This window comes from Echiichthys vipera (genome assembly GCF_963691815.1).
Source record: "Echiichthys vipera genome assembly, chromosome: 13".
In the NCBI taxonomy this organism is placed as follows: domain Eukaryota; kingdom Metazoa; phylum Chordata; class Actinopteri; order Perciformes; family Trachinidae; genus Echiichthys; species Echiichthys vipera.
Window position 1 is genome coordinate 17712785 of NC_139838.1, and position 19523 is coordinate 17732307.

The 19523-nt window shown below is 42.7% G+C and overlaps 2 protein-coding genes across 3 annotated transcripts in view; one reads left to right on the forward strand and one right to left on the reverse strand.

Annotated features, from left to right (window-relative positions):
• The window catches only part of dtnbp1b (dystrobrevin binding protein 1b), a gene marked incomplete at its 3' end in the record, with an annotated part of 31004 nt that extends 26892 nt beyond the window's left edge, over positions 1-4112 (forward strand). Inside the window, exons 3-4 of the mRNA XM_083926028.1 lie at positions 1462-1605; positions 3775-4112. Of these exons, the coding sequence (XP_083782154.1) occupies positions 1462-1605; positions 3775-4112 (482 nt within the window). The remainder of the gene's footprint in view (positions 1-1461; positions 1606-3774) is intronic.
• A 4679-nt stretch (positions 4113-8791) lies between these two features.
• Positions 8792-19523, reverse strand: part of jarid2b (jumonji and AT-rich interaction domain containing 2b) — a 106333-nt gene continuing 95601 nt past the window's right edge. The window contains exons 7-19 of one of the 2 annotated variants that reach the window (XM_083926152.1): positions 17691-18935; positions 17492-17606; positions 15587-16158; positions 12898-12990; positions 12671-12789; positions 12356-12426; positions 12065-12179; positions 11732-11837; positions 11447-11629; positions 10458-10588; positions 9864-10050; positions 9366-9473; positions 8792-9162 (exon numbers count right to left, since the gene is read on the reverse strand). In XM_083926152.1, coding sequence (XP_083782278.1) covers positions 8941-9162; positions 9366-9473; positions 9864-10050; positions 10458-10588; positions 11447-11629; positions 11732-11837; positions 12065-12179; positions 12356-12426; positions 12671-12789; positions 12898-12990; positions 15587-16158; positions 17492-17606; positions 17691-18935 — 3267 coding nt within the window. In that variant the 3' untranslated portion in view covers positions 8792-8940. Of the gene's footprint in view, positions 9163-9365; positions 9474-9863; positions 10051-10457; positions 10589-11446; positions 11630-11731; positions 11838-12064; positions 12180-12355; positions 12427-12670; positions 12790-12897; positions 12991-15586; positions 16159-17491; positions 18936-19523 lie in introns of both variants that reach the window. The other variant, XM_083926151.1, reaches the window with a different exon arrangement.

Below are 19523 nucleotides of genomic sequence, written 5' to 3' on the forward strand. Positions count from 1 at the left end.
TGGAATGTAGTACATATACTCAACTATTGTACCAATGTGCAACTTTGGAGTGCTTGACCTGAGTATTCCCATTTTATGCTATTTAAGGTTCTGTGCAAACATTTATTTTCAAATTTAAGCCAAAGTTAATATGGAACTTCAACAGTCTTAGCGATATAATCCATAATATCTTTATCTATTTAATTGCCTTTTTAGTTACTATCTATCAAAGGGTGAGTTACAACAATGGAGATTGATCATTTGACCCACTAATTAAAGCCCCTCTTCTTGCCTTTTATTACAATCTGTGTTTCTGTGGTGACATTCCCTCGCCATAGTCAAATGTGCCGCCATGTTAGTGACGCTGCTGACAGCGGTTGGTCTGCCCGTGTAGCTCGTCACTGCCGGTTATGCCGCATTCACTTGTAATTGCAAATCGGGAACTTCCCCCTTCTGAGTCAGGCTTGTAGTAAGGTGTTACGTCCCGATTATTGTCTACGGGAAAAGGGACGAACACAAAACCGAAAAATGATACCAAAATTACAATAACCCAGGGGGAAGGAGTCAAGGTCCAGTTGTTTTTAAAAGGTAAAGTAGGTTTTTATGAACCTTTTAGTAAATCAAATAATAACAAAGAATACACACAGCTTCACACAGCTGTAGAAAAACACACAGCTTCTGCCACCGAAGCCGTTTCTCAGGGAATGACGAGGGAGAGAGAGAATCAGAGCAGATCCCCTCCTCGTTTTAAGAAAAAAACACCAACCCAAAAACAAATAACCCTCACAGCCGTAACATAAGGGAAAAAGTTTAATAGGAACATGTGTGTGTGTGTGTGTGTGTGTGTGTGTGTGTGTGTGTGGATGTAAGAGGGTAACATATGGGGGACGGACCAGAGGTAGAGAGGTGAATTTATGTCAATAAAGTTGACCGTAAACATGCCAAGATGGAGGGCTCTGAAAGAACAGGCTCACCTGCAAATACATCTTACTGCCAAAGAGGCCGCTAGAAATAGCAGATCACAAATCTTACTGATTATGACTTTAAGTTGCTCAAATCAACTAGCTGTAAATTGGTCTTTTTCAAAACATAGAATGAAATTCCCTAGTGCCAGTGGCAGCTTACTTCATGAGCACCATGAATAGGAAGGAGCACTACATCGACCAGCTACTCTTTCATTGCACATATGGGCATGAGTGTTAAGATAACTTTGGAAAAACGTGACCCTATCACATACAGCTTCCTACGTACAGTGACACCCAGAAATCTATTATTTGCAGTCATGCTTTGGATACTAAATGTGTTCGTGCATAAGCTAACCCATTTCAAAATGCCATCCAGCCTGAATGTGCCCATTTGCTTCTGCTTGGCAAATTTCAGAATGTAAAAAACTCAAAGCGATGATCCTGGACTCAGCCCCTTGCTGCTGCCCTCTTCAATCTTAAGCGAGTCTAATATCTTACTGTCTCATGTCGTGTCCAGAGCCAATAGGAAGCATGTCATCAATGGAGGTGAATGTGGACATGCTGGAGCAGATGGATCTGATGGACATGTCTGACCACGAAGCCCTGGATGTGTTTCTGCACTCTGGGGGAGAGGACAACAGTGCTGCATCGCCCGTCGCAGGTAGGTGGCCACGAAACACACACACAAAGTATGTAGTAATTAATTAATTAAATTAAATTAATCTAAACTATAATACATCATACAGCACTTAATGACTGTAGTGACATAACTTTCTACAACAAATTGCTTTTTTTCGACATAATATACTATGACTTTTTGTGGCATACTATACTATGATTTTTTTTTGACATTATACTATGACTTTTTTGTCAAACTATGATATTTGTATCACTTTGACATTTGATTTGACATGTTTTTGACACTATACTAGAGAGAATTAACTGAAGCAGAAACATGTGACTCAGAAAAAGGAACATCACCATCTGCTTGGGAAAATTCTTGTCACAGTAAACAACCTACAGCCTTTAACTGACAGCTCAGTCTTGTCTAAAAATAATTTGATGTGAGCACATCTCTGCTTCATTTTATGTCAGTAGGCAAGGGAGCTTGAACAAATCCTAGTATGTTTATACAAAGCCTTTGAAATAATTCAAACAATTCAAACAGTGCCATCCTGAAAATTGTTTTTAATCCTAAGAAAAATGGCTTTTTAATTACAAAGATATCTAAGGGTGCACCTCACACCCTTTAGTCCACCTCCATGGTGTGCACTTGATACAAAAATGAGTTGTTTTTTTTTCCCTCCCGATGGTCTGGTTCGTTTTCACGCCTATTCATTTGATCTGGTCCGAATCAGTTGATGAAGTGCTGAAGTGATCCAAAATGTACAGTAGCTGCACTTTTGAATGAAGGTTTGGGACGAAAAAGGGACAAAAAGCACTTCACTCATTGGTCAGATGTGTCCGGGGCGGGCACAATAATTCTGAACTGCTCTCCGATTGGTCAGAACTGCCATGCTGGCAAACGCTGAGAATGTCAACAGAGTGACGTGCAGACAACGCACCCACCACCAGTAATGTCACAATGGAGAGACAACTGCGGGGGGTGATTTTGGCGTTGGTCCTCGGTTATTATATCGTGTGCACGTATCACTTGAGGTCAAAAAATGCGCAGGGCTTCCTGCAGTTAGTGTGGACCCAGGTCCGATCACATTCTCACCACAAACGAACCGCAGCAGGTCTTGGCCGCTTATTTGGTCCGCTTCTGGTGTACACCCGAGTACAATCGCTGCATTCCCACCTGCACAAACGCACCGTAGCATTTTTTTGGACATATTATACTTTTACTTTTTTGACCTTTTTCGACAAACTATACTATGACACGTCTTTTTTTTAAAAACTTTTTTCGACATGCTAGACTATGATGTTCTTTTGTTGTTGTCTGTTTGTTTTTGCTTTATTGGACACATTATACTATGACTTTTTTCAACAAACTAGGCCATAACTGTTTAAGACAAGCTGTCTTATGACCGATTCAAGCATTTTGTGGACATTTTGACTTTTTTCGACATACTACGATGATGTTTTATTTTTATTTTCCCAACTTTTTTTTAATAACAAACTATGCTGTGACTGGTTTAGACATGCAATCCTAGGTCTGATTCAAGCCTTTTTGGACATAGTATAGTATGTCCAAAAAGTCAAAATATACTATGACGCTTTCTTGTTGTTGCTTTTTTTGGACAAATGATACTATGACTGGTTTAGACAAGCCATCCTATGACTGATAAAGGCATTTTTTTTCAAATATTATACTTTGACTTTTTTGACCATTTTCTGAATATGTCGGTTTATTTGGACAAATTATATTTAGACTTTTGTTTTTAACTTTTTTTGACTCTTTTCAACATACAATAAATACTATGACGCTTTTTTGGGATAAATTATACTGTGACTTTTCTTGACTTTTTTTTTAACAAACTATGTTATGACTGGTTTAGATATGCAATCGTAGGACTGATTTAAGCATTTTTGGACATATTATGTGTTTCTTTTTTCGACGAACTATGCCATGATTGTTTAAGGCAAGCTGTCTTATGACTGATTCAAGCATTTTGTGGACATACTAGACTATGACCACCTCTTCTACTAGGTCTCGGTCCGCTTAATTGGTCCACTTCTGGTGCGCATCCAAGTCTGATTGCTGCATTCCCACCTGCAAAAACAAACCATGGGAAATGAGGGAACGCACTCAAGTTCGATTCACCTGAAATGAATAAGGCTGCTGTGAAAGTGCCTTATGTGACTCCTTTCTTTTTCCCTGGTCCAGATGTTGAGTCCTTCACCACAGAGATCAGTCTCCAGGTTCCCACCCAGGCCGAGCTACGCCATAAGCTTTCTTCCCTCTCATCCACCTGCACCGACTCAGCCAGCCAGGACACAGAGGCTGGGGAGGAGGATGAAGAAGAGGAGGAGGAGGAGGAGGAGACTGAGCAAGCAGGAGGGGGAGGTGTAGGACGATCAGGGGGAGGAGCAAGGAACAGAAGGGCCCCTGTGGTGGTGACCCTGGATGAAGAGGAGGTGCACCCCGATACAGCGCTGGTTGATGGGGTGGCCCAAGAGAACCAGACCAGCAAAGACAGTGAGGCGAGCAGGCCAAAGGTTTGAGGACACATGGACTGGATTTAAACTCAAACACACAGAGCTGCAAAATCAAACTTCTATATAAAAAATGTTGGCTTCCTCCTAAAATTTTCATATTGAAGAAAAACATGAAAGAAAGAAAGAAATGAGGTTACACTAACTGCCACATGACCTTGCCTTAAAAGACCACTGATGTGAGTTTTCAATTCTAATTTGAATCCTGTGAAATAGGTTTGGGTTCACTTTCGCGAACCCAAACATGCACATACATAGTTTGACATCATTCAGAGACTGCTCTTATGTTCTGTCCCTGTGTTTGTGCATGTTGAGATGCCTATTATTGATAAGTGATGGGGACAAAGAGAAGTATTCACGAAAATCATCCATGTGTCCCTTTTGCAGTTATTTGTTTTTATGCTCCATGTTTCTTTTTGCTGTATATATTCACTAAACTGCTAAGCATTAATATTTGTGGTGGAGACATTTGCAGAATATAAATATATGACAGTGTTTTGGACCAAATACTTTACAATTGAAAAGTCTACCAGCTGTGTCAGTTGTTTTTTTTACACTGACGAATAGCCACAAATATGAAATAAGTATAATCATTTTTTTTTAAGCATTCAAAGTAAGTCTTCTTTGAACGCAACTCAAACTATGGAACACGTTTTCCATTATCTCTTGTGGTATATAGTCACACAGAGTAGTTTTGCCTAGGTTTTGACATATCCACTGTCAACAGATGTCATAACATTATATCTCAAAACCTGAACTAATTAAGCCTAGCATGACTAGATTTTTTTTTTTTTTTTTAATTTTCCTGCATTTTGGGTGAATTGACCCTTTGATATTTGCAAATGTTATATTGGAACAGAGTACTTGACAATTGATCTGCAGGGGGCATATGGATGACTTTTTAAATGACTTTATGAATAAGCTGAACCATCAAAAGCTTATTGCATTTCTTTAAGTAGTTTATGAGCTTGATTCTGCAATATTCTACATCTAAACTACCAATTTGAAAATACTTTTTGTGCCACTATCTTTCATAAACATGGCGTTGATAACAGGCAGTCACTTGGCAGTGGGTCCTACATTACATATTACTGTACTGCGGACAGACCACAGATGGAGTTCAGGTACCAATATATCAATGAGTTAACACACCCATGCACAGGAGAGTTACCTATTGCCATTCCCTTGACCAGTAATATTTGGGCAAACTTCTCCCTGTGAACGAGGACCAAATCCCTGCTTGGCCTGTGTGCTGTGCACTGAACAACACTCAGAAGGTTAAACTGTATACAGATCTTTGTTTTGTACAGAAACTTCGACTTTTGTGGGATGTGACAGCATTAATCCTCCCTTTCGTTTTCCCTGCCTACAGTTTCAGACTTGTTGGTAATAAATGTTTCTCCCCCAGCATCGTTTTAATTTTCATCAAGCATTTCAGGAGCGAGTTAAAGATTTAAGGTTTGAGCATGTTAACAGTCCCCCGCGCACAAATTCTTGATTTACAGTCCTGGTTGAGCTCTTAACAAATGGAAGGCTGACGTGGCGAGGGAACGGAAACGTGGAAAGGGCTTTTAAATAGATTATTTTACCAACTATATATTCATTATTACAGTTAAATGTTTTTTTAACTTAAGCAATACTATTATGCTGAAAGTAAATGGCATCTGAAGGGTGAGTGGATGTGTTGGTTCATTGTGAATAGTAAATCGTGGGTGTCAATGCGTGACAGTCATTCCGGTGCACTTTAATTAAGGTTATGAAGAACTACAGGGCCCTCCAACAGTTTATCGTGTTCAATGTGCTGCATGTGAATAAAGGTGATAAGCTCTGTGTTACATGAACATAGTAGCACTTCTAGAATGTCCCGCACCTGCTGCTGCTTACTGTTGAACTTGATAATGTCATGGTTTGGCCTGATGGCAGCTGCCTGCAGATACGTTTCTCACTGTAGTGTTTTGACATATGTGTTGTAAAGGTGTCAATTGCCCGAAATTACAACCAAATCATCTATCTACTGTAACAATGCAGGTAGTGTTATTTTCCCAGGTTTTAACGTGCCTCTAGGATTTCTGCCTTCACCTCAATACAATGGAGGTACTTGGAAAATTAAAAAATGAAAAGTTAGAGTTACTCTCTAGATCATCCACAGACCTCGCGGTCACAGCTTCATTGGAACTAGCAGATAGACAGTTCCAATTAAGACTGCTGACAGTGAGGTCAGTGGAGTATCTGTGGATAACGCAACCAACAATGATTTTCATCAGACAGAAGGTAGAACCATCTGTATTTTTGCTTAAAAAAAAACTTAAAAGATTAATCAGTTGTCATAAAATCACTTATTTCAGTACTGTGACAAAATTATTTTGAAATGGGGGTGCAATGGTCCTTTTAATGTTACTTTTATCCAAAGAGACTTCTAATAAGTGCATTCAAGCTAAACCACGTAAGAACTTGAAATCTTACTTATAAAGTTGTTAAAACCCTTTGCACAAAAAAGAAACACAAGCAGGTTGGAAAGAAATGACAGTGAATTGTCGGTAAGTTTTTATTAAACCTTAAGTACAAACTGCAAAAGTAAAAAACTGTCAATATAACCAACATGAGACACTCTTTCCGAGTGGAGGGAAAGGCCGAGATGCGGCACTAATAAATTAAGTCACCAGAGACCCCACTGTGAGCAAGTAGTTTATACTGTAGAAAATGGAAGAAACAAAAAAGAGAACTGAAAAAAAAAAAAAATCCCATCAGAATAAAATATATTGTAAGGCCATAAAAACTTGACAACCACTTTTTTTTTTTGTTGAAAACACCCGACTTGGTATTTCATTAAATAGTCCTAAAACAGTTCAGTCTTCTGCGAGGGACGACAACCAACAAACTGGATTATAGGATTTTTCCTTGACAGTCACCACTGGCAAGCTCAGTGCAACATGAGTAGCTACTACATTTTTGTTGAATTTTCAGTAATGAAAATGTAAAAACCCATTTTTTTTTGTGAACATATCTTTTTTCCCTTTTCTTTAAAAAAGTAAAGCTAAACAAACAAAACTAGGTGTGGGGGGGGGGGGCAGTCATTGGCTACTCAATATCTTCTTTCTTAGTGATATAAGCAGCACTTAAATTTTTTATACACATTTACCAGAGCAACCCTGTAAGCGTCAAACTCACATGGATGAAGAAAGGGAAATGTAAGGCTTTTTCTTCATCAACAACTCTCCTCTGGAACTTTTTCTCTCTTCTCTATTCCTTCCTTCCTTTCTTTCTTCCTTAACCCCAGAAAAAGGCTCAAGTATTTAAAGAAATTTACAGGATTATGTACAAAAAAGTGATGTTTTGTTTGTTGGACTTTTTCCTCTCTAAAAAAAAAAAAATCACTCTTATCTGGAAAAGGGAAAAACCAAATGCAAAAAAAAAACATGCAAAAGCCAAACAATAAAAAAAGGACAATTTAAAAAACCAAAACTTGGATTCGATATTTCACATTTTACACTCTTTGACTAGTGGCTCTACTTGAGATAACACATCAGACCAACAAAAGTAAAAAACACAAAATAATAATAATATAATATAATAATTAATGTTTACTGGTACAGATGAAACAAGAGGACTGGAAGAATGGAATGTTAACACGATTGCACATCTAGAACCAGAAAAGCCTGATAGCCTTTCTGCCCTGTGGGGTTGGGGTGCGTGAGCTAGCTGTTAGTCGACAACAGGCGCTAACCCCCAGATTTTTTAATTTTTGTGTTGTTATACAGTAATTATAACCAATAGCACCAATAAAGTGGATCTCCTCGCTAAGTATCAGGCACAGTTTTCACTTGCTAGCGAAGGAGGGATCCCTCCATACTACCAGGAAGTGAGGTGAGCGGTGACCTTTCACAGGTCAAGCAGCTGTAGTTCTGCCCCCTCTCACATCCACCAACGAACAGAAACATCCACAATGACAAAAAATAAAATAAAATACACTGAAGAGTTCTTGCAAAAAAACTAGCAAAAAACAAAGCTAAAATTCAAAATAGGACTTAAAACCAACCAACAATAAACCAACATTGTCTGTCTTTCAAGTTTTTACCTCGCATCACCAACCCCCCTTTTTTAAAACAAAAACAAAAACAATGCAGGAGTTGCATCAAGAAAGAATAAAATCATTAAAAAGGACTCCTCTTCCTCAGACCAAGGACAGAGAGAAACTTTGGGTAACTACTTGATGTCATTTTCATTTCACAAAACTGGAGAGAGAAAAAAAAAGGCCGCCTTTTCATTTGTACGATGTTCACAGCTGAGTGACGCATTGGGAGAAGGGATGGGGTTCAGTCTAAGGGGACGAAATGAGGGGCAGGAAAGACTGATGCAAGAAGAAGGTAACAAATGTAACCCATTTCAGTTAAGGGAGGATGGAGGTAAAGGGTATAACTGGGCCCATCAAGTCTTCTTGTGAACATTACACTTAATGCTTGTAACGTTGTAAAGGACGACTTAAGGAGGGAGGGAGGGGACGGTGGGGTTCTAAAATCATACAGAATAAAAACAAATTCTTCTTTCACACTAGTGCAAAAAAGACATCTTGCTTTTCTTTTTTCCTTTTCTCTCCTTTATAAAACAAGCCTGTCATACTAAGGGGGGAGGTGAATCTTTTTTTGGAGGGGGGGTGGGGGGTGGGGGGGCTGAGGTCAGGTGAGGGGATTTTCAAAGCTCAAAAACAATCTTAAATATCAGGTGGTGGAGGAGGGATTGATGGTGATCCTGCTCAATGTGAAAACAAAACGGGAGTTTGTGAGGGGCGGGGCACAACATGGACACAGCACACCGGGTGGTGTGTGCTGTGGCGTCCCCCTCAGGACACAGCAGCGGCCTTGGGTATGTGACTGGAGGACAGACGTGCCAGGGACACCTCCACGGTGGCGCGCTTTCGGGGGCCTCGCTTCGCCGGCGATGCTTTGGCGGGGCTTAAGCCGTTGCAGGGGTCCCCTCCTACTGCACTGACGACGACGCCGCCACCTGCGTTTTTTAACATGGCCCGGCCACACACCTGGTTTACCAAACTGGTGATTTGCTCCTGATTGGACAGAAAATATGCAGATTAAATATGTATTTTGCTTCTCCAACCTACGTTTGTTATCTTTTAACACAGTAGGAACTACATGAGAACACTCTCGATGAATAACCCCCTTCCAGGAGCAGTGTAAACTTAGCTGATGTCTCCCCCATCTGGACAGAGAGAGAACTTAACCACAGCAGAATCACATAAGGGCAACTCACCTCATCGTATCGGTACATCATCTTAAGGCCTCTGCAGGACTTGTGTTTCTCCACATACCGCAGGGCACACTCCAGGCAGAAGACCACATTGTCAGTCTCCTGAACCACCTGCACAGACAAAGACTTTACTGTAGAAACCAGAAACTCAACTCAAAAGTCGACTTTTACTGAGACAGTGAGAAATCATTTAACAGTATTCTACTCCTACTGTACTATGCCACTGCTGGTAAATTAGAAACTCTGTGTATATAACAATAGTATGTCATTCAATACAATAACATTATTATAAGATAATAATGTCAGTGTCGGTGTGTGCAAATAGGAATGTTTTCATGTATAGCAGGTTGTGGTTATTAAGTAGATGATTTCATAAATAAAACTTGCTTTACAACGCCAAAGCTTACCTAGCTTTTAAGAAAATAAATACTGGTATCTTATATACAGTATCATATCACCATATATCGCAGTGTGTAAAACTCTAGTGCCATCTGCTCTCACCATGGACAGGTAGCAGAGATGCTGACAGATCTGGCAGCGCCTCTCTGAGGACTCCAGTGCCAACCATTTCCCGCGGGGCTTCTTGCGTCCTTCGCAGGGCCCGAGGCTGCCGTCATGGGTGCCGTAGCGGGCAGAAGAAAGCAAACCTGCTTTGTAAAGTTCCTGCCGTTGGCGCATCTCTATGTTCCTATTGGACGAGAAAGATGTTAAAGTCTAGACCAGAAAAGCTTCGCCGTGATCATGTAAAAGAAACTATCATGGTGTATTAAGTTGGATGTCTTTTATTGCTCTGGGAAAATATAAAGGAGTGGGACATCTTCTAATGAAAAAGAACGGTATTTGCAGAGGATGACAGTTGCTAAGATCAAAGAACACACAGTATGTTTTAGGGTTATGTAATATTTTAGCCACTTTGAGCCCACCAATCACCGATATATCCCATCTCATCGCCCAACCATTAAAAGTATGTGGAAATGACAGTTCTATATATTTTAACACGCATTCACTTACAGATTAAAAGTCTAGTTAAGAAGAGGAATCGTATATACTGTATACGTGTGTATGTGCTCATTTAGGACCACTGCTTTATCCAACCTGAGGTCTTTGAGTAGGGCGGAGATGGTGGTGAGGAGAAGGCCATTGTCCCTCTTGGATTCGGCTGTGGCGATCTGGTACAGTAGCTTCTCCATGGAAAAGGGTTTGGCTATACGACGACATTTCAGGTCCTGCACACATTTTTAGAACAGGTTACAAATGATGATCCTCATTCAATTGCCAGCAGACTGCAGCTTTTCTCTTTATCCCTCAAAATAAAAAAAAAAACACCACCTCTCCCCAACATCATCATTTAATCAAACACTTTTATTTCCTTTTTTCAGACGTTTACAAACATCCAAATGTATACGTTTAAACTAAGTATTGACTTATATTCACCAACTAGGCCAATAATGTCCTTCAGTATTTTTTTTCCTTATTCCTCATTCTTATGTGAAAAATGTTTGAGCCAGTGCCCCACAATACAGTACATTGTATGAATGTCATATTACCCTTGAGGGCAATCTTTGCTCTGGCTATGAATACAGTGGTATTGCAGTTGGTATATGTACTTTCATCACCATAATGCCAGTAAGGAACATTTTTTTCTCCTCTATTACCTCTATAATAAGGTCCAATGGTCCAAAGGCTTGCTCATGATCAGATGAAAAAATCTAAATAGACCCCCTGGAGACTTACAGCTGCGATAACTCCTTAAAGTTCAACACACTGGCTGATTAGAGAATCAAGCTCCAGGTTCTAAGTTAATTTATCCATTTCAGTTTCAATCAACTCTACATAAATCAGAGCTGTATCAGCCACTGCCACAGGGGGCCAGTGTTGTGAGCGAAATCAAACAAACATTGTGTAAAATGTGTAATGCACAGGCAAAAAATATATATATTCCCAAGAGACATTTTGATTTTATATTTAAAATATAAAACAAATGTTTATCCCTTATTGCACATTTTGTATTTCCAAATACACGTGTCGTCATTCATTTAACATGGCCCGTGTACTGATCAGCCCACCCAGATTCATATGCTGACCTTTGCAGCCTGGTAACCCAGGTTCATCCAGTGAGGTGTGGCAAAGTGCACAGTCTCTGACACGCTGTAGCCACAGCACACTTTAGAGACAAAGGCACCGGGGAAGCAGACCACAAACTGGCCGCTCCGCTGGACCGTACGGTAAACCTTGATGCCCTCGCGGCAAAGCACCTCTGGAGAGATCTAGAAGAGCAAGAAGAAGTAGGAGGAATAGAAAAAAAGGTTACATTTCTGAAATGTATATATCGTCGCAAAATGGCTTCAGACAGTTAAACAAACACTGACCATTATGTTCTTCTCCAACATTTCTAGTCCTGGGGTGCCATTGGCCTGAAGCAGTGTATGGACCACCTTGTCCAGCTTAGCCTTCTCCTCAGCAGGGACAGAATACCTGTGTGAGGAACACACAAAGACATCAACACACATGGACAGAGTCATAATGAACATTCCTTTACATAAAAAGGATCAGTTGAATTTACTCCACTTGAACCGTCCGAAGAGAGAAGACTATGCGTTCAGTTTTGCTGTTATTTTTCCCACTGGTCCCGGATGTCTTCAGTGTCATCATGTCTACACTATACCAGTGATAATGAGGAAGCGAGCCCAGTGCATACTTACCAAATGCAATCAGCACCAGTGTGTAAGTAATCAATATATGGAAGGCGATTTTGGTCTCGAGACCAGCATGAGGTAGAAAAGACCATGCCGATGTTCAGCCAGGGAATGGTCACCCCTGGGGAGACAGAGGGAGAAACAAGAGCAGAGGTTATAACGAACTGCAAATTACACAGAAGCAATGACATAGAATCTGAAGAGTCATTCATGCCATATACATGCATACATATACATGCTATCTTTGTGTTTCTTTGAGTTTGCTATTGAGAAGCTACAGCCTTTAAATGTCCTTACCAGGCACAGCACCCAGATGTCTCAGAATGGATCCAGAGTTATTGGGGAGGACACTGAGGTTCCATCCATGTCTTAGGAAAAGATAAGAGGAAATGGTCATTTCTACTTTTTTTTTCCTCACAGGGATACCAAATAGACAAGATAGCTCAAGGGCATCTCAAGAAAGCTAAGCTTTCAAAGCTAGAAAGTATTACTACCAGATTCACCAACTGAGATACTACCAGGGGCCTCCTGGTTAAAAAGTCAGGACTACAATCCTGCAACACAGGCCCAAATTCAAAATGCATGTGGTGTAAAGGCCTATGATCTACTCACTTCGAAAATGGCTCTGACTTCCCTGTGGGGAACCCACTGCCATGTGTACTGGTGTCCACCTTCCCACAATGCACCGCCACATGGCTGTCTTTCTGCTCCACAATCCTCCAGTACTCTTCCTGCAAGAACAAAAAAGGAAGGAAAGCCTGTCAGTGGAGGAATGCATTAAGCAGGGTGCAGGTTTCAGGTGGGTGTAAGTTGTTTAATCAAGATGGTAGCATGCTAACCTCAACCTCAGCAGCCCCTGGTTCCTTGTTAAAGCACATGGTCATGGTGTTTCGGGCTATCCTGAAGAAGTTAGTCAAAGACACCGATTTCCCCTGCAACAAAGAGGCATAAAACATTAGGAGTCACAGCAGCATGCTAAAGGAGTCTGTAGGGGCAAGAAAAAAAACTTCACTCCACATACATATTTATGGTCTTCTGTCATGCTAAAACAACTATAGAGAATGTGAACCGAGCTTGAATAAAACATGAGCAGGACATCGATGAACTGCAAGATCTTCTGTTCCCCACCACATGTTTGTATGAGTCAAAAAGTGTGTGTGTGTGTGTGTGTGTGTGTGTGTGTGTCTGTGTGTTTGGGGGGGGGGGGGGGGGGCATTACAGTCAAAACAATGTACGTGTACAGACAAATGTGTCATCTGTATATGTATGTGTCTCTATACGTCGACTTTACAAGCCACAGATACATTTCCCCTGGACTTGACCCTCTCTTCCATGGACATTCCTGCTACAGAGAGCTTTGAAGATTACCATAAATCTGCCGGGGCTCGTGGGCCTGGAGACGTACCGATCCTGCTCAAAGATGACCTTGCAGATTCGTCATCCTCATGGTGACAATTTGTCTTTCTTTTCTTTCTTAGGTATCCAGATGAAAATGAACTACCCTTATTAGAAATTCTTCTATTATAATAGGTACAGGATTGTCAAATAACTGAGTAGTAGTAGTAGTGACAAAGTAAGCAAGACTTTTTTTAAAGGGCCGTCAGAAGCAGCACTTATCCAAGCCTTTCCTGCTGTAATTACAGTTAATTATACCCTTGACGTGCACTTTGTTCCCTTGATAGAAAAGTGAAACATAACCTCCTCTTTGGGGCACTTGTGATGAAAAATGCATACATATCTGAGCTATGGAGAAAAGTGATGGGTCATATTTAGACAAGCCTGTCCTGTCAGAATAGTGACAGCCATTCACATGTCACTACGTTTAATAGTGCTCTAGACTGTAATTCAGAGGTCTGTGGACAGTCCTCGGTCGGGCCTGCTGACAATATCCCAGTTCTACAGAGGGAGGTCATATTGAGGGATTTAGTTACCAAAGGAAGTGGGAAAGAGAAAAAAAAATCAAATGGGATCCACATTCGAGGTGGGTGGAGTATTGTGCAGTGTGAGAGTGAGAGCCAACACAGAACAAAGTAATTACAGCTCCACTCCATCAAGATAATATAGAAGTAAAGAAGATAAAAAAAATAGCTTGTAAAATAAAACAAAGACACTTAGAAAATCAGATGGGAAAACAAACTCTACAAAATATTGTGCTTCAAGAATAAATGATCAGTTTTTGTAAAAATAAACAAAAAAACAGAACAGGTGTGTGTGGATTTCTACACACACACAAAAAAAACTGCTAGTCTTTGCACTGTTGTACGTGTCGGGGGTAGAGAGGCTTGGCAAGAGGACCGGGCGAGCATGAGAGGGGTTGGCAAGATGACTGGAGATTTAGGGAAATAGCTAAGAGCAAGGGCATGGGCTGCAGGAGAGGAAGCCATAGGGGGAGAGGGATGGATTAAAAGGAGCTGAACAAGGCGGGGTTTGAAGGGGGTGGGACAGGGGTGAGGGGAAGGGCTTGTTTTTGGGGGCTGCCTTCTCTCTGACCTACATTTTAAGACAGCCAGAATCAACACAGCTGCCAGCAGGCTGGGGAGGTGGGAATACATCTCATCTGCGAGTGTATAAACACACACACACAGGCAGGACTACTGACCACCTCACCACACACACACAGCTGCACAGAAATATTTAACAAAACCACAAGACGTGCAAGGTGGCGTCCCTCGATCTCACACCAAAATCCAGGTCTTTACAATGCAGCTACATGACACATTTACAGTTACTGCTGCATGTAAACAGGTGTGCACCTCTAATGTTTGCTTTTATGAACTACAGATTGTAACAGTTAACAGCACTGTAACGTTACATATTTGGAGTTTACGCCTCTAATATTCTCCCTAAGCAAAACCCAGCCACAGTGTGTTGTAACAGTTTACAGCGTAGCTCCCTCTGAAGATAGAGTGCGTATTTTGTCACTCAACTGGCACAGCGATACCGAAACACTTCAATTTCAGCAGGTGATACGATGAATGGTGTAGGACTTTTGCACGTCATGTGTGACAAAAGTCGGTTGATTTGGAAAGTGGTGAAATGGCAGTCGTCTGGCTCAGAAATAATGAGGCCTCTAAAGACTGCTCAGGTGCTGACGAAAAGCTTCAAAATGCCTGGCATTTAAAATATAACCAAGACAATGAGCATATCGTTTGTGATTTTAGTAAGTGCATTATCAGCATGTTAGATTGAAGAGCTAAAACAAACCTGACATGAATGCCAACATACGGTACTGATAAACAAAATTAAACCGACTATGACAGTTGGCTTTTATGTATAACATCACATAATTTAAGATTTGATGTCTATTTTTAAATAAAGTTAATTGAAGGCGGACAAAAGCAAGGTAACAATGATAAGGAGACCGGCAGGCCAATGAGGAGGCTGCATCCAGAGATGTATCCATGCCTTAGTGCTACTGCAAAGGTGGCTACTTTAAGCTTCATAAAATCTCTTTCAGAAACTAAAAAGCAAAGAAACACCATGGTGTAAATATGTGGCATAAACAGCAAATGTCTCCTTCAGCTTTACCTTGTTAATACATTTGTGCTGGTCACTGAGAACGCCCCTGTCCTCCTCCTCCGGCTGCTGCTGCTGCTGCTGCTGCGGCGGCGGCTCCTCTTCGTGCTGCCTGTCCTCTTTGCCTTGTTTTTCCTGAGCGAAGAGCCGGCGCCGGCCCGCTTTGACCTGAGCCTCCAGCTCCTTCAGACGGTGATACACTCCATTGGTACGGTGGTTCCCTGTTGCCCCTCCCACTATCCCACCTACTAGCCCGTTCTTGGGCTCATAGCGTGGCAGCACCAGTGCACTAGGCGCCGAGGAGTCCGAGAGACCCTCCAGGGGGCCCCGGCGTGACTCCAGGTTCCTTTTCTCCTGCAGAACCTCGGCCTGCAGTAGCAGGCGCTCCTCTGCGCTCAGCGAGTCATAGGAGAGGATGTACTGGAGGTACGCTTCCTGCAGCTTGGCCAGCCTGTCCTGCGCTGACTTAGGGATGCGCAGAAGGTCGGCCAGCTTGGTCCACTTCTTCAGGTCCATCACCTGCTGCATGCCGCCCATGTCATTGATGAGCTGGAAAAAACGTGACAGGTCCACTTCACAACCACCTGAGTGGAGCAGAAGGCAAAGAGAAGGTTAATTCACAGGAAAATGAAAAGTGAGCCTAGTGTGGCTGTGACCGTTCCAATAGGATGAATGAAATAAAACTCATACTAACATTAAAAACAATAAAAGGTTTAAACAATTGTCATCTTTGATAAAAAAAAAGAAAAAGTCCAACCTAACAATGCAGTTGTACTTCTGCAATTGCAGGTACAGAAGTACAAAAAGACATTCCCTGTTTTAACTTCAATTCGAATTTTGTAAAAACACAAATCAAATCAAGAGGACTGCCATCCTCGAGCATCTGTTCTTTTGGCTAAACACTCCTCTTCGTCCAGCCCAGTTCATTTCATCTGAAACAGCCAACTGAGCTATCACCTTTCAAAATGATCTGAACCGTCGTTGTGCCAAACATGGGACACAAATTCTGATCATGTAGAACTGATCTGCTGGGCGCAGTAAAAGGAAGTCATTTGGATCCAGGGTATCCTGGCTGGCTGAAGCCACTCCACTGTGGTTAACTGGCTGCCAGGTCTCTCTGGCTAACAGCCGCATACCAACTGTACTCATGCTGGGCTAATCTGAATACAGCTGTATATACAGGCAACAAACAGCACAGCACATGCACAATGCGACTCACTGCAAAACTAATACAATTCAACAATGCTTATTAGCTAATGCTTGCATACGTGTACACATACAGTTTGTGTCTAAACTGGGCTGTTAAAAGGATCATAAAATGCTGATGTCATTGTGAGAAGCAGGAGGTGACAGGACACTCTGGGGGAAATATTGTTTCCGTGGCCCATCAGGACCATCGCCAAGTTGTTCCACATTGTTATTGTCATCTATAAACAGGAAGATAAAATTGGGCAGAATGCCACCGAAGCTTTCAGAACACCACAGACATTTGTGATGCCTGCTTATTGGCTGCTTTTGTCACGGCTTTACAGAGCCCAGCAGGAGCAACAAAACAGTTTAAAAACTGCAGGATACCGATAAGGTAAAGGCAGCTTTTAGTAATAATCACATGATCTAGTTTATCCTTTCCTTATCTTTATATTTAACATATGCTGTGAAGAGGAACAGCCACAAGTGTAGACAGGGCTGAGAGGAGGCCTCAGTTTGGAACGGGGTGTCTGGGTTTAATCCACTCCCGTAAAATCGATAGCTCTGGTTCTCTGTGGCAGCCTGCAGTAAGACACCTGTGGCTTATTTCTCAGTTCGTTTGATCAATCAAGAAGTTTTGTAGACTAAACTGCATTGTGTTTATTCACATATATATATATATATATATATATATATGTACACACGTGTGTTCCCGTTAGGCTCACTTACCAATCACAGGTGGCTCATCCATGTTAATGCCCTGAGATTTGAGGTGCTTGCGGATGCAGGCCAGCCGCTGCACGTTGGGGCCCCAGCGCCGTCCCAGCATGTGGACCCTCTGCACCTGTGTAACAAAACGCATCTCTTCGCTCAGTTTGCACTCCGGTCGCCAGTCTGGTGGCGGGACCACGCGGCACATGCCAGTCACCTCGGCCTGTTCCCTCACCGCATCCAAGTAAACCAAGGGGTCTTGGAACTCCCGTGGCGCTGGCCGGAAAACGGGGGCTTCACCCAGTGCTGACCAGCCTTCTGGCCTGCTCCGCTGGCGCTCCCACTCCTTCTCCTGCTCGCGTTCCTTCTGGCGTGCCATCTCTTTCTCACGCTCCCACTCCTTGTCGCGGTCAGCGGGCCGAAAAGCTGCTGGTTTGAGCTGTCCGGGGTTGTTGGCGGAAGTGAGCGGAGATGAGGTGGTGGAGGAGGACACAGAGGTTTGCTGGGGGTCTGAGGTAGTGCTGGCACGACTGGGGTTCTGTGGGTGATTCTGGCCTGATGAGGGGGAGGAAGAGGAGGAGCTCCGGCCGTGAGACCTGCTCTGCTGCTGCTGTGCTTGTCGGATCAACATCAGCTTGCCGGCCGACGCCCGCTTAGGTCGCTGGTTCACCGGCTCCGCATTGGCTGCTGGTGTAGAAGTAGGCGGGGTTTGTTGAGGAGAGGGAGTGAGTGGGGTAACAGGTGGAGTTTGTTTAGGAGAAGGGGATATGTCTGATTCATGTCCATTAGAAACTGGAGTGGTAGGGATGGTGGTTTGCGAGGCAGCTCTCTCTTGATTAGCCGCCTTCTTGCTGCTGCTGCGCGTCTCCAGAGGCGCAGGTTGAAGCTTGGCCTTCTTGGCCTCAGTGCCAGTGGTTTTGGCTTTCTGCTCAACAACCCCCGTCCCCACAGAATTGAGGACCACCTCCAGACGCCGCTTGGAGTTACGCAGTCCCTCTCGACCTGGGCACTCACCCTGCTGGCACTGTCTCCCGTCCTCCTTGGCCAGGGTGTTGTGCCGCTGCCCATTTAGCCTGCCGTTGAGGCGGCCGCCGGCAGCCACATTGTGCAGCCCATTGGATAGTAGCACCTGTTTGCGGGTTTTTGCATTGCTGAGGTTGGCTGGTGCCGCTGCTTTTCCTGAGTTGGCCAGCCCATTGCTGGCTGCTGGCTGGCTGTGCTGATTGTGATTGTTCGCAGACGATGGTGCCGATGCGGCGCTGTTGTGTTTGTTGCTGCTGCTGAGTTTGGTTTTCTTGCCCAGTTCTTTTTGTTTGGCTTTGGTGTAGGTGACGTGGCCCTTGGACACGGTGGCTGTGTACTTCTTCACAGTTTTGGACGGCAGTCGGAAGTCGCGGCTCTTTTTGGCACCACCAACAGCTTGTGCCGAGCCTGCCCGCATCAGCCCGTTCACTTTAGAGACCTGAGATCAACAGATGAAGTGGGAAAGAGAGAGTAGACGTGAGATTAACATGATAAAGAATCTTATCACAATGCTGTGGATCAATCAAAAAATAGTAATAGAAAACAGAAATATGTGCTGGAAGGGGAAGAGGTGGTAAGCTTAAATGTCTCTCTCTTTCTCTCTCTCTCTGAATGTTGAACACACAGCATGTGAAAGTTAAAAATAATATTGCGTCAAAGATAGTTACACATAATGCAGTATGTACCCACTCGCAGATAAAATTCTAAAATCAGAAACGTACGGCAAGACATATGCGAGGGCGTGGGCGCACCCACACTCCACAATGAAGGGGCCAAACATTTAGATGCTAACACTGCAGTAAAACAGTTGGCCGCTCAGACCAAAGCTATTTGTGGAGCCTACGCTATTCATCAGAGAACCGATCAACTGTCTTGATTACTATACTTTCAAATGCAGTACACTTTTGTAAACTGCAGATCAAACTGCTGTCAACACAAAGGCTGAGATTTAGAAAGGGATATGTGCAAACCAAAACCACTACATCCCGAGACAAACAATAGTTTAGAAAGGGGGAAAAAAGGAAAG